At 30.4% G+C, this 14,240-nt stretch overlaps 1 protein-coding gene across 1 annotated transcript; it reads right to left on the bottom strand.

Moving 5' to 3' along the window:
• Positions 1–326: 326 nt before the first annotated feature.
• LOC137922909 (luciferin 4-monooxygenase-like) lies at positions 327–6,127 on the bottom strand. Its single transcript, XM_068766019.1, has 9 exons — positions 6,011–6,127; positions 5,305–5,512; positions 4,549–4,882; positions 3,892–4,054; positions 3,556–3,695; positions 2,869–3,007; positions 2,424–2,645; positions 1,619–1,789; positions 327–449 (listed from the first exon to the last, which is right to left on the bottom strand). Exons 1-9 carry the CDS (start codon positions 6,125–6,127, stop codon positions 327–329), a joined length of 1,617 nt encoding a protein of 538 aa, XP_068622120.1.
• Positions 6,128–14,240: the final 8,113 nt, after the last annotated feature.

Below are 14,240 nucleotides of genomic sequence, written 5' to 3'. Positions count from 1 at the left end.
AACCGTTTACTTTTTTTTAATGTTCATATTATTTAACAACTTTTTTAGCACAAAAATAGTAAAATTCGATATTTTTTTTGTTATTTACTTTTAATTATGGTTTTCATTTTTCTTTTAACATTTCATTATTCATCATTCAAAAAAAAAATATTTACAACTTTGGTGCCCCCCTGCTTGTGGTGCCTGGTGCGGCCGCCCCGCTCGCCACCCCCTAGCTACTCCACTGGTATTGCAAAATCTAAGAAGAATTTTACGATTTACATTTGAAAGTGTTTACGTTCTCTTTGACAATATTATGTAATATAAAATTTATTAACATACATCATTTACATTTCTTCGTTTGCCTTAATCATTTCTCGAAGAGTTTTTCTCAAAATTTTACCGTTTTGATTCCTCGGTATTGCCGTAACAAACCGTACACCTCCTCGTAAATGTTTCGGATTCGATAGCTGAAAATATATAGAAAAATAAATTTTGAGAACTGGCGTCAGAAAGTAAAATGAAATTGTCATTTAGAATTCCCGAGAATAATGCCTAACTTCCTTATTCCCCGGAATATTTTTTTCCTAGTTTGGTGGGACTATCTGTCACATTTGCTAAACATATATTTGCTAAAATTTGAAGTATCATTTGGCTCAGCCTATACCAAAAAAAAGACAGGAGTAGTACTAGAGACCCCAAAAATGAAGGCCATAAAAAAGAAAAGAAAGCTATTAGCTTATTAGCTATTGAATTTTTTTTACGAAATTGTAGTAATTTTTCAGCTCAGGACGCATGTGTTTAATTTCTTCTTGTGCTGAATTCATATCCAATATCCAATATATGCTTATTACTGTTTCATTACTAAGTAAATCGCAAGCAATGTATTATGGGAAGAGGCTTACTGTTTTTTTAGACAAACTGATACATTTATTAACATTATTATCTACATAGGATCATTTAAATTGACGACTAGCATACATTGTGAGAAGAATGTTAGAAGAGTCAATTGTTAGAAAATTGTTAAAAGAGTCAAAGTTAATTGAATAAGATTGAACTCCCCTATAAGGCAGTCTTCAACTTAAGGCTAAGGAGTTTTTGAACGCGCTCTGATCCGAGACGATCTTACAACAAACTCAGATGTCGGCTAATGATTGTTTAACGGTTGTTTCAGTGAGGCTGCCCTGTAACTTTCTGCACTCGATGGCCAGTCTAACCCGCCGCGTCCACTGCGAAAGTTACCTAATTACAACTGCTATGTATCACAGTCTAGTTTGTATCTATTGTAAAAACACTATCTCAATACATACATCTCTTTAACGTTATCGTCCTGTGTTTTATATACTTAATTATATCGCAAGAGACTACATAATTTAATTTACAAAAATATACTGTTTAATGCGGTTCTATAGCGTGCGTAGCAATGTCTGATACATATAAGCGATGAGATGGGTGAGGTTACGATTGGAACAACGCACACGAGATATTTGAGAAAAGATTTACGACGAAATCTTCCTTCGACGCCCTACTGTTAACATAATTCAAAAGTTGGCTGGCAGTTGCGTGAACACCATTGTGTATAAATAGAAGAGGTCTTAAATAATATAAACTGGCCCACATTGAAGTAAAATAAACACACCCGTTCAGCCACATATTGCTGTAGCTCGCTCTCAGTAACGATGGCTCCGGGCTGAAGAACAACGAAGGCAAGCGGTACTTCTCCTGCCGTTGAATGAGGAAGTCCCACCACACCCACGTCACGGACACCACTATGCTGTGCAAGAACTGTTTCTATTTCCGCTGGTGGAACCTATAATAGATAATTAATTATATTAAATGTCATTATTTTTCAAATTTGATTAAATTAATAATCGATGTAATAATAATAATTAATAATCTCGGGCGGCGGCGGCTGGGGCAAAGGTTTTTGATAGTAGGTGCAGAGTCACACGATTAGATCAATCAATCTAATATAAAACATACATTTTTTTAATCTTAAAATAATTATTAATGTGCATAAATAACTAGTAAAATATGCGCATGCAAAATATTATAGATTAAAAAAATGTTTATTACCACGCCTAAGAGGTACTAAATTAATTAAAAATGTCAATACCAAACTGTCAACAAATTTACGCTCACGATCGAATATTTATGTATATTCCGAAAAATAGCAGGTTTGTAATAAACAAACAACTATTATTGCGTCAAAGTTTGATTTATGTGGCTAGGGTATATTATGATACCTTTTACCATGGACATCTAAACTTTTTTTGCTGCAAAAAATATTCAGAGTAATAGCCGAAAATACCCAACCTCATCGTCACCAACTGCTGGACATAGGCCTCCCTTATAGATTTCCAAATGTTGCGTTTGTAGCCCACTGATAAAATGATGATGATGATATATTTAAATTAAAAGAAGACGATAAAAATACTTCTTACCTGATAACCCTTGTACTTAATTAACTCTTTCAACCGATCCACTACGTACAAATATTCCTCGTCATCATAGTAACCGATATCGCCAGATTTAAAGAATCCTTCTTCATCAAAATCGTTTATATTTTCTGTACCTAAATATCCGTTCATTAAAGTTGGACTTTTAAAACATATTTCACCTTTTTGGTATGGTCCTAACGGCTTACGTGTTTCTATGTCCACAATCTGAAAAAAAATGTAATTCATTTAATCGTTGTGAAATCCGATAATGAAACTATAGAAACTTGAATACAAATAAAATTTAAAGATGTATGTAAAACTTTTATAATATAGGTTTTTATTACACGCATTTGAGTAGCTAACAGTGTAAGTGGATAAATCGCTGAATTGATAAGTATTTGAAAGATCATATTACAAATAGGTACTTATAAATCATGCAAAATATTACCTTAAGTATTGTGTTTTCAACAACCTTTCCCACACTCCCGAGTTTACATTTCATTCCATTAATGTGTGAATTTAAAGCGATAATCATCGTTGCTTCCGTCATTCCATAACCTTGGAAAATATCTTTCAAATTCTTAAATCTGTTGATTTAAAAAGCTGTTTTATAGCGAAGTGGAACAATTCAAGAAAATTAAAACTGCAGTCAATGAATATATAAAATATTTGGCATATTACCGATCCCACCAAAAATCACGTGCAATTACCTAAACAAATATATGTTAAACCACAGTTTTTGATAGCATAAAATGATCCATTTTCACCTTCATATCTTACCAGACTCAAGCGACGTTTTTTTAATGAATATTAATAAATTACAGTTTTGGATGAATGTTATTGTTTTTATACCAAACATAAGTAGGACCTTGTGTCAGGCGATAATTTATGGAGAAAAGATGTCAGATTAACAAGTATTTTATGGACTTTATATTATTTTCTTTTATGTTGATCAATCCTCCACTCTCGGCCTCAATTCCGCAAATTCAATTTGTATCCAAGACTATCACGGTCCTTTAATCTCATTTATGGTTATTGTTAAAAAGTTGACCAAACAGAATACCGTAAATATTCATCTTACAGAGTTTTATACGTGCAATACAAATTAAAAAGAGCATTACAAATTTCTATTTACTTGGTTTTCACGTCTTCAGTGATCTCCTTGCGAAGTACTGCAGATCCACAGAATATTATTTCAACAGTGCTTACGTCATGTTTGAAGGGTGTTTTATAAAGGGCCAGAAGGACTGCTGGTACCAATACTAGATAATTAATCTAAAATTAAAGGAAACATTTAATTAAAGTTATTTTTTTATATTATTCGCGCAAATATTTCATATTTTATTATTAATGTCTGTATGTATGTAAGAGAAGCTTGCCTGTTACACTATTAATAAATAAAAAAAATTAATAAGGAAGTCTCTAGTTATCCTTTAAATTCCATAATATTTTTTGTAACTAGTATACCAACCTTGTATTTTTCTATCGCTCTCAAATACAAATCTGCTTCGAATTTAGCGAAAAATATTACAGTGGCTTTTGATGTTATGTAACATAAATTTAACATCAAACCCATGACATGATACCACGGAATAACTGCAAGAATTCTCATTTTTGCCTCACTTAGATTAGGTCTAAAAATAAAAATTGAGTTAAGAAAAATAAAATAAAAGTTTTTAATGTCGAAGAAATTTCATCTCAAAATAAGAAAATAACACAAATTTGAGACACTACCATCCATGAAGATTATCTTTTTATTTTATAAATATACATACGTAATTTTTTTTCTGTATAAGTTTTATCTCAGAATCCTCGTTTGTTTTGAGAATCTTTCTAGCCATAGAATTTGAAGAGCGAAAATCAGTCTCAGGACAATTTATTTGTAAAACTAACTAGTATTAACATTGTCAACTTTTTCTACATCTTCTATTTATTCTTTGACTACACACACATATAAACGCATTTACCCTTGTGCCATTTGGCAAAGCGTTAATCGGCTGTCTTGAACATTATTTATATAAAAAGAAACGTATATGCAATTAATTCCGAGGATATAATACAAAATTGCTATCACTTAGTCGAACAGAAAGCTTAAAAATTAATAATGTTTGCTGTAATGCTCACTCACAAACAACATGTCACAATGACATTTAAATGGCTTAACATCACACCCTTCGATAATCCTGTTGTACCCGAAGAATACATGATTATAGCTGTATGAGAGTAATCTACTTCGACTGCTTGAAACTGATCAAACTGAACATTTTCTTTGATTATCGAATTCGATGAAGCTATCGCCAGATCTTTGTAAAATAACACATCGCTTTGGTCTTCGTAATCAAATAATATTATCTTCTTCACATAATCCAAAGATTTGAAAAGAGACCAATGATTTTCTACCGCTTTTTTGGAGCAAAAGAGATATTTGGGTTTCGAAATGTTTAATATGTGTCTCAGTTCATCTGAAATAAACCATTTTTATTTTGAGTACAAAGTTACTGTGAAAAAAAATTATACTTTGATTTATAATTGGTTAGAAGTTATTAGAATAGCGTTAATATAAAATCTTTATATTATAAACACTAAGTATATTATTTAAGTATTAGTAATGCGTGAGCAGATTCGTAAACGAACGCACGTAACCAGAACATAGCATATTAGTAAATTAAAGTTGCACTATGCAAGTCACGACATCTGAATGGTCGTGTAAGGATTCTGAATGCAAGCCTTTTCTATCTTTTTGGAAATATACATATAGGTAACATATGTCTCACAGTTGAAATGTTTATAATATAAGCAAGACAATATAGTGCACAAAAATTCTCAATTTTTTGGGTATTAAAATGATAAATTATATGCTACACGAGCGCTATAAAAAACGTACCTTTTACATATAAGATGCTTATTGGAGTCAACACTGCACCAATAGAAACAACGCCAATTAAAGTTGGCCAATTCTCAAGTCTATTCTCCGAGCAAACGCCGACAACATCTCCCTTTTTTACACCAATTTTCGTTAGAGACATAGCGATATTCATAGCAGTTTGAGCTATGTCCTTGTATGTAAGAAGTTCTTCCGTAACCGCATTGGTCTGGAAAATGATTACATGTTCTTTTTTTTTTATCTAAATGTTGCAAGTGCCGTTTGGACTACCACAGGGTGGACAAATGATTTTGCTAAGACTGTCGGAAGACGCTGGATGTGGTCCGCTATTTACCGGTTCTTTTCTAAATCCCAATCCAACAGTCGTGTATGTAAGTATGTCCTATGACTAGATTATGAAGATGATGAAATATTAAAAATTTCGTCTTTCAGATCTCTCTTCAACTTAAAGATAAAACCTTTCCAAAATCAATCAGTCTGATTTAAAATGTGCCGATACTTCTTGTTCTTCTTTGTCTCTTCGGACTCAATATCCAATGATAAAAAAATAATGCTTATACGTGTCCAAGCAATGGTAAATATAAAGCCTTGATAGTTTTTTTGTATTGACCGTTCTTAAATAACTACTCAATACTTTGTTAAAAAATGGACATATAAATCTAATGATCCAAAAAACAATAAAATCTAGTAGCTATGATTTACTTACGAATGCTGCTGTATCTCCATGTTTCATAAGTTTTTTCACAAGGAAGTTTCCCAGATTGAACTGTACCGGTACGAGTATCTCCTCCGGGCCATATAAATATTTTGAGTTTTTCAACATGTTGCACGTTAGTACTCTTACAAAGCCAACAACTCAATGATCAAAGACTAAGTGTAATTGTCGCCATGAAAATAAATTATTTGACATAAATCGTTCGTAAAATAATTACGTTTAATATAATTAATTAATACTTGTTTTGACCCACGTTCGTACATTCATATTATTATAATTTATAGTGAGTAGTTGAGTACGTCACGAAAAGATATATACCAGAATATTACAAATTGGTAAAGCTAGAACCGAATTGAGCTTCATTTTATAACATTATCTAACATATTTTTGTTACATAAATTACTTAGATTTATTATGCGATGAAAAGATTAAGGTGAGAGCTCTAATATAGTTTAATAATATAAGGCACACCTGACGAATATGTATTAAAATAATTACAACTACAACTATGCATTTTAAAAAATTCTGGTTTTTGAAATTATGTATGACATTCACAATACCATAAGTGATGAATAAATAGTTTATTCTATATAACTATAGATAAATAATGGATATTAGGTAAGGATCTAGTTTGATATGGAATATTGTCCTCAATTATTACTTTTAGGTTTCTATCAATTCACGTCCCTGGTCATCTTTAGAGCCTTTTTTTTGAATGATATTAAATTTAGAAAATTAACATTGGAACCGAATTCTAAGAGTGCGCTAGCTTTTGGAATACTGGTCATTGTTTTTATATTGAGCAGTTTCTGCAGAGATGGTTCCATAGTGGATACATAATCAAAAAGGTGATGCTTTATAAATGCTAACAGAACTAAATAAAAACAATAAAATGAGGCAAAAACAAATGAAAGGGCAAGTGGTATTTGCTTTGATTTTAAATAAATTGTGTTTTTATTTTGACACTATTTAGAATAGAAATTTCAGTTTCAGTTAATTAAAATAAGTTAAATTTAATGAGATAATAAAATAAATGTACATTGATATATACAAAGTTTTTTTGTGAAATATTTAAATTCTATTTAAAAACAAAGACCACCTCGGGGATACTAATTACGTATGTTATTATAAATACACGTATAAAGTGGGAAAAATATGGTTATATAAGACCAACGAAGGAGGTGCAACAACGGATATTAAATATTTGCGTTTAATATAATCTTGGATCACAGGGTGAACAAAAAAAATTCCATTTCATAAGTTTCAAATCAAAATTCAATCATATATTTGTGAAAACAGGTACATATTACAGGGTCTTATGGTAGTTGTGCGACGCCTCTTCTGTTTTCTGCCAAGCGGAGAATGAAATATTATGATTACGGAATGAATTTACAATTAGGTAATAAGTGTGCAATAAATGAGTATATGTCAATTAAAAATAATCTGAAATATATGTATTCGTCTCGAGCGACAAGACCGCCTCTTGTACGATATATATATTTTTGTCTATGGTGAACAAGTGTTAATAAAATAAATAAATTAATAATTATTGTGCGTCAACGATTATAATGTGTCTTGTTTTGAGGCTTTCGTACATACAAAAAACAATTATTTGTCAGTTTTCATATCCACAATGTTTTTGTTTGTCATATAGACCTTGGAATAATCAACCATAGCTACATAAAGAACATATCTAACCTTTGAACTTTACTCTTTGTAACTCTCAATGTAAATAATTTTTCTATTCAATTGAATTGACAATTTTAAGTGATTGTATTTCAAGTATTGTAAACTATGATTTACGGGCACGATCAATTATGTTACAGCAAAAAATTGTAAGCATACTTATCAGCAATACAGGGTCACACGTATGTCTAACTATTAATAAAGAACGAGATTGTTTTTCCTTCAGATTTAAAAATAAAAATAGTTTTATATTCCTTATTAATTTAAAAATATAAGCAATTTTGGCTTCAAGTCTTTCAGACGTTTGCTTATTCACATCATTACCAAGAGCCCGATAATTTATTTACTTTTTTTCTGTTCATGGTTACCTAGGATTTACACGTTGATTTTTCTTTGTTTTAGATGACAGTTGTCAGTGAACGACACAAAATACAGTTTAAATAATTACGATAATGACAGTAGGACAATCCGAGGTTCGGCCAACTGATTCTTGAAAAGAAATGATAAACTACAATGCGAGTGACAGCCAATGCTTAGATTCCTTTTCGGTAGCTCAGTTACTCCAAGCATTGTATGATTAAACGATCTAATAACTTGGCTTTTTTAACCGGAGAAACAAAATTTTACTGACTTGTATTTTTCTTTAAATTTAACTTTAAAATGTCATCAAAACCAGCTAAAATAGGCAATGTTGCGAGTAAAAGCTGGATGCTTGCAGCGCAAGACTGGTCGTCGTAGCCATGGGGTAATCTTATGCTTTGTGGTGGGCGTCTATTGGCTGATGTAAAGATCATCAGCCGGATACCGATGACATAACCTAATTGATTTTGTTACACTTTTTTATATTTTTTTTCAAACGGACTTTATTTCTTATCTCATATATACAAATTATTTTTATTGAAGGAGCCTTCATGTAAAATTTATTTTCCTTTCAAGATTTAGCTTTTCAAGAAAACTTACTTCTTATGTAATAAGAATACAACTAAATCGTTCTATTTCATCCAAATATAGTCCGATAATTCAATAGGCGTATCAAGGGACAAAACAAAGTTACGTAGTAATAGAATCTTCAATGTTCCATTTTCTTTATATACGATTAGGGAACAAGGCGAGGTTTTGCAATTTAAACCGTAATTTTCTAAAGAAAATAAAATAATTTTATTTATTAAATATAATAACACCATATAACTCGTAACATGCATTGAAGTAACCAACAACAGACTTTATACAGTACTATGATATATGGACATGTTTTATTTCCAGAGTGTTTTACAACAACGCACTAATAAAAAAAAACTAATATATTTCTCTTTCTATTTCTATATATATATATATAAAATCTATTTCTATAACGCCCCTGCAAACTTTTCTTTCAACGAAACTCAAGTTCAGACGTATGAAATCCTCAATAAATTCCAAAATGTCAGAGAGTACCTCTGAGTTACTCTAATACCGTGTAGTACCCACTGTATTCTTTAATACAGTGGATTGTTTCTCATTCACCTCTTATACCCGATAGTCGATATTTGATCGTCATTTGGATCGTACTTGGAAGACGTTGTATACTAAATGGCAAAAGGTTGTTTGAACATATTGTTAATAAGAATTAAAAACTTGTTAAAAATGTAGTCGTGTGATTTTAACTTAAGATAGCGACATTAATTTTGAATCCCTATAATACTACTGGTCATAGCAATAACAAGTCTAGTTAACATATATGTTTTTTTTTACACTTAACACCATACAAATTTATCAGCGTTAAATTTTCATTGTTTGCATCTTAAATCTTCTTAGGAATATTAAAATACACATTTTTTGTGCAAGTTTGTAACTAATTTTTAATACCATTAATATTCTGAGTTTAAGTTACTTATTGTCTATAATATATATCCATTTTACCAATTAATTTATTTGGTTTCGTGGACTGCCAGTAAAGGTTATAGTAACGAACCAACTCAAAATGAATGTAACAAGATATTTATTTTTAATTGATGAAGTCACTAAGGTTACGCAAAATAAAATAATATTCTGTCACAATGTAATTCTGTCCCTTTTCTTGGAGATTTGCAAGCCCATAGTAATACTTTCAACATTTTTTTATTCTATGTATTCATAATTTGCTAGCTTGTCTAATTAAGTGGTAATTAATCAGTTTTTTTCCTAACCGAAAATTGCTTACTGAAAGCTACATACTAAAAAAATAAAGAATTCGGATTCACTTCTATCATTTAATTTTCTATTTTTTACTTACATTTATGTTTAATTTTTTATTCATGTAAAGAAAAATTTTATTCAGAGAGTTAAAATTAAATTTTTATTTCTTTTAACTTTATTGAATTGAATATATGATTATTAAAAATATGGAAATGTGTTCATAAAATATTAAAATTGTTGTAATGGCTTGTAATCAGGTGAAATCCGTTGCAACAAAATACCTTCATGTGTTCAGTATTTCATCTACGCGCGCATAGCTAACAATGTAAGTCCACGAGTATCAACGTTGGATATTCGGGACATTGACATATCCAATGCGTTGAATAGTGATGAGATCATTGCATTTGTAACAGTCGAAAATTTCCGCCTAATATCTCTTATGGTATTTCAAGTTAGATTTCCAAAGTGGGGCTTAGTATTGGAAATTATAAACAAAGTATTTTTAGCAACTTTATAACTTGACTTTATTTAGCAATGGATGGACTTTTTACAGCCGAAATGATAACTAAGATAATAAATTTGAACGTTGTAAAACAAAAACAAACTGTTTGCACTCCCATATAACAGTTTATATATTTAGTTATAGAATAAATATATACACTTAGAAAATAAAAGGTAGTGCCTTCATCATCGATCATGACTTTTTTTAGTTGTAATAGTTTTATATACTAAAATTATTTGCTTACTCTTTATTGTACATCGACAAAGGATATTAAAAGAAATCAGATGAAACAGACAAAATAAAAAGTACAAAGGGCGGTCTTATCGCGAACGGCGATTTCTTCCAGACAATCATAGGCTCGACTTCGTTAAAGAAGAACTATCAATCTAATAAAACATTTTTCTGCTTTCTTTTTTATTATTATGGGGACTTAATTACTGAGAATTAATTAATTAATACTCGCGATTACATTGTTTTTTGGTGTTTTAGATAAATATTTAAAATGATTTGAATACGTGAAATACTGTTTAGTAATAACACAAGTTGGCAAATTGAAGTGTCAGTGGATGGACTACTTAGCGCACAGAACAGATGGCCACAGGAACTTCAACGTCGTCGGTAGATGTTGTGTGCAGGTTGCGTCTAACCGGTTTAATTGGAAATCAATGTGGATGACATGTTTAGCAGCTGTCGTTTTACGACTAAAGCGATGATTAATAATACAACTAAATGTTGGAATTTTGTAATTTAACTTTACTCTCTACGTAAACAATGCTATTACGTGATATAATGTAGTAATAAATTTAACGATTCCATGGTATTAGTGTAACAACACCGACACTGCATGTTAGACAAACTAGAAGTACATAATCAAAAATTGAAATACATAATCCTAAAAAATTGTCGCCTTTAAAATCAAAATAAAATATTAGTATTTCACATCAAAAATAACTGTCAGGGATATAATTACCGTAGAATGCGGTCCAAAAAGGATCCAGTCTATCTACAAAAAAAATCAATTTATTTCCAGATATATGTTTTGAAGAGCTTTTTTAAATGAATTGCCGTCACTGATACATTACACGTGCTTTTAAAATTTCTGTAATATTAAGGGTAACTAACTAATTTAATATAACTAAATAGCGTTAGGTATGTAGGTAAGAAGGTTGCTGTACACTTTTTCAAATTTTTATAATTTAATTCATTTTTTTAACATGTATTGTGTTGATTGTTACAATTAGTCCGGAGTTTTTTTATTCGTATTTGTATGGAATATTGTATATTATGCAATAAAGTAAAAATAAAATTATGTGAAATGTGATTCTTACATATTTGTTTTTTTTAGCATTATATCCTCTTTTTTCAACGCGATTCCGAGCCGGTAGTTGCGCGTCTATCGGCTTATATGATGATGATGACGAAGGCAAGACTTTCGCAGCAGTATTAACTTTTAAGAAAGAAATTACTTTGTCATTAGAATTTAAATGGTTTTACCATGTCGTTTAATAGATATAGAAAGCAGATAAAATAATAAAGAATAAACGTATTGAATGCTAATTAAACAATTATTTAGGTATAACATAGTAAATGTGTACACGAACATTTACTAATTGCATTGATTTTAACCCTATCTACTCTAAATCAGACAACGTAAGCGTCTTAGTTTATTGAATCATTAATAGATGAGAGCTCTCTAGTGATATAAGTGAATTATTTCACCACGTGCTTTAGTTCTAGTGCTGCGTGAACCAGAGCTATTAATTTGAAGACACCGAGTCAATTATTTCATAGAGCTATACTGCGATTATTATGCTTTTGAAATTTTTCACTTAAAATTTGCAATAATCTAAGGATATAGTTAATAAGCTTTTATTTAATAGTGCTATAAAAAGCTATTGGCTTGTCGCAGTTAAATAGAAAAAAATAAATAAAAGACTACACTGTTGTCACTTAATTAATTGACAATAAAAAACGAACAAACAATGATTAATTATACAAATGAGTTGTCTAGTTTAAAGCATGACTTTAATTATAATATAAATAAATTTTGATTTTTATGGTTCGAAGTACATTTGATTATATTATATAGCACGACTTTTTATGGTTTTGATAGCCGTCAAACTTTTGACAGTTTTACATACAGTACTCTGTGGTTTGTGTGGGAAATATTTTTTTATTCTCTTCTCTATAAGAATTTCCTATTTCCTCGGAGAAAATATATAAAAATTAACTGAATTGCCGGCTTCATTTGTGTTTTTATCTTAACAAGTTTTTATTTGAATATTAGAATTTGAATAGTTTTTCAAATATTCCCTACAACAGTTGAAGTTTTACTATAATTTAAAATATTGCACATTATTAAGAAAAGATATTCTTGGTAAATTTTCAAAATAATATAACTTGCCTCATTGGAAAAGTAATTTAAGTGACTAGATCTTGTGGACTTATTGCAGTTAGTTCGCTTATTAAGTTTTATTTAGCGCTGCGTTTATTTTTATCAGGCAATTTCAAACCGAAGCGCCGGCAAATAAAAATTGTCACGTAAAAAAAATTCAGTATGAATCAATTCCTCATCACGATTATAGCAGCTGATAAACGCCCGACTGCAAGGCATAGACTGCCCACATCAAGCGACTTTCGCGATCTTTACTATATCGGAGGTCCAACTAGTCAGGCCTATTTATTTATGTTCATCAATTAACAGAAATGAATAGGTTTTGTGGCTTAATTCCAATAAAAATTTAATATAATAATGATTTGCTGATTTTAATACATTAGTAGGATACAGCAGAATGTTTACACAATACTAAATTATATTCCTAACATTTATTTTTTGCAAAACATAAAATACAAATGTAGTACACGGCATTTACTTGGCACATGGATCACAAGAGTTTGGACAAAGACCAAAGCGTTCTCTTTATTGCATTGTGCTCCGATAGCTTAGAATGTATATAGAGTATTTAAAACTGATTACAATAATTAAAAGTAAATATTTGCATTAAAATAAAAAAAGCTTTATTATGCACTGTTGCAACATAAATAAACTTAAAATACAACTTATATGTATTATCAAAATAGGTTAGTCTCGCCTGTGACTGGTAGGTGATCACTCAGCATAATTTTCTAATGGTGCTAACCAAAACACAATTCTGATTTTCAGTAATCGTGCTGAATCAAATGGATAATATATCACGTCAGATGTCGTGCACACATTACCTTATAACGTCAGTTTGCTTTAAAACGAACACACTCTTTATTTTTCATACCCTTACATAGACTTAAACACAGACACAAAATCAAATGACAAATAGGCATATTAATGAATAAATAAGTATCAGATGTGTGTACGGTAATACAATTTTTAACATGAGTGAAATGTAAATTTATTTTATACGTATTAATTCTTATATATTTTAGTACAAGGATGCTGAATTATTCTTATTTCTTTTTTATTTTTACATATCGAGGAAACTTAAATACTTTTTACACAATAAGTATTTTTTACAACAAGGGATCATCAGAAGTTTACGTCTCTAGCATTATTTAGATTTTGTGGACGTACAAGAGGGTCATAATCCTACACAGAAGAAAGTTACTCAATAAACTTTATAGCACACACAATATACAAATATAAAGTTTGCATATTATACATGGGTGGTAAGGTTTATGCTTCCAATATAAACACCTGGGCGGCGAACTGTAGGTAAGTTTCTCAGAATATAATAAAAAATATATATTTTCAAATAACGGTAACGAAAACTTCGTGTACCAGATAGTGACTGCCATTAACCCCCTGTTGACCGTTAACACGCGACTTTTGTACTTAGTTTGTCCACTCGGCGCGGCGCGACGAGTCTCTTGACCTTTATTGTGTTT

This window comes from Battus philenor, unplaced genomic scaffold, assembly GCF_028537555.1.
Source record: "Battus philenor isolate CCGP_79_NKW_IND1 unplaced genomic scaffold, ilBatPhil1.0.hap1 SCAF_20, whole genome shotgun sequence".
Taxonomy (NCBI): domain Eukaryota; kingdom Metazoa; phylum Arthropoda; class Insecta; order Lepidoptera; family Papilionidae; genus Battus; species Battus philenor.
This window is presented reverse-complemented; position numbering and strand designations above follow the sequence as displayed.

What these genes read in the sequence shown, in the direction of transcription:
- LOC137922909 (XM_068766019.1), bottom strand. Translation starts at nt 6,127, where the DNA reads ATGTTGAAAAACTCAAAATATTTATATGGCCCGGAGGAGATACTCGTA. An exon ending in GAGCGATAGAAAAATACAAG is followed by an intron (nt 3,696 to 3,891) that starts GTTGGTATACTA and finishes CTTTAATTTTAG; the next exon opens with ATTAATTATCTAGTATTGGT. An exon ending in TTAAGTACAAGGGTTATCAG is followed by an intron (nt 1,790 to 2,423) that starts GTAAGAAGTATT and finishes TATCTATTATAG; the next exon opens with GTTCCACCAGCGGAAATAGA.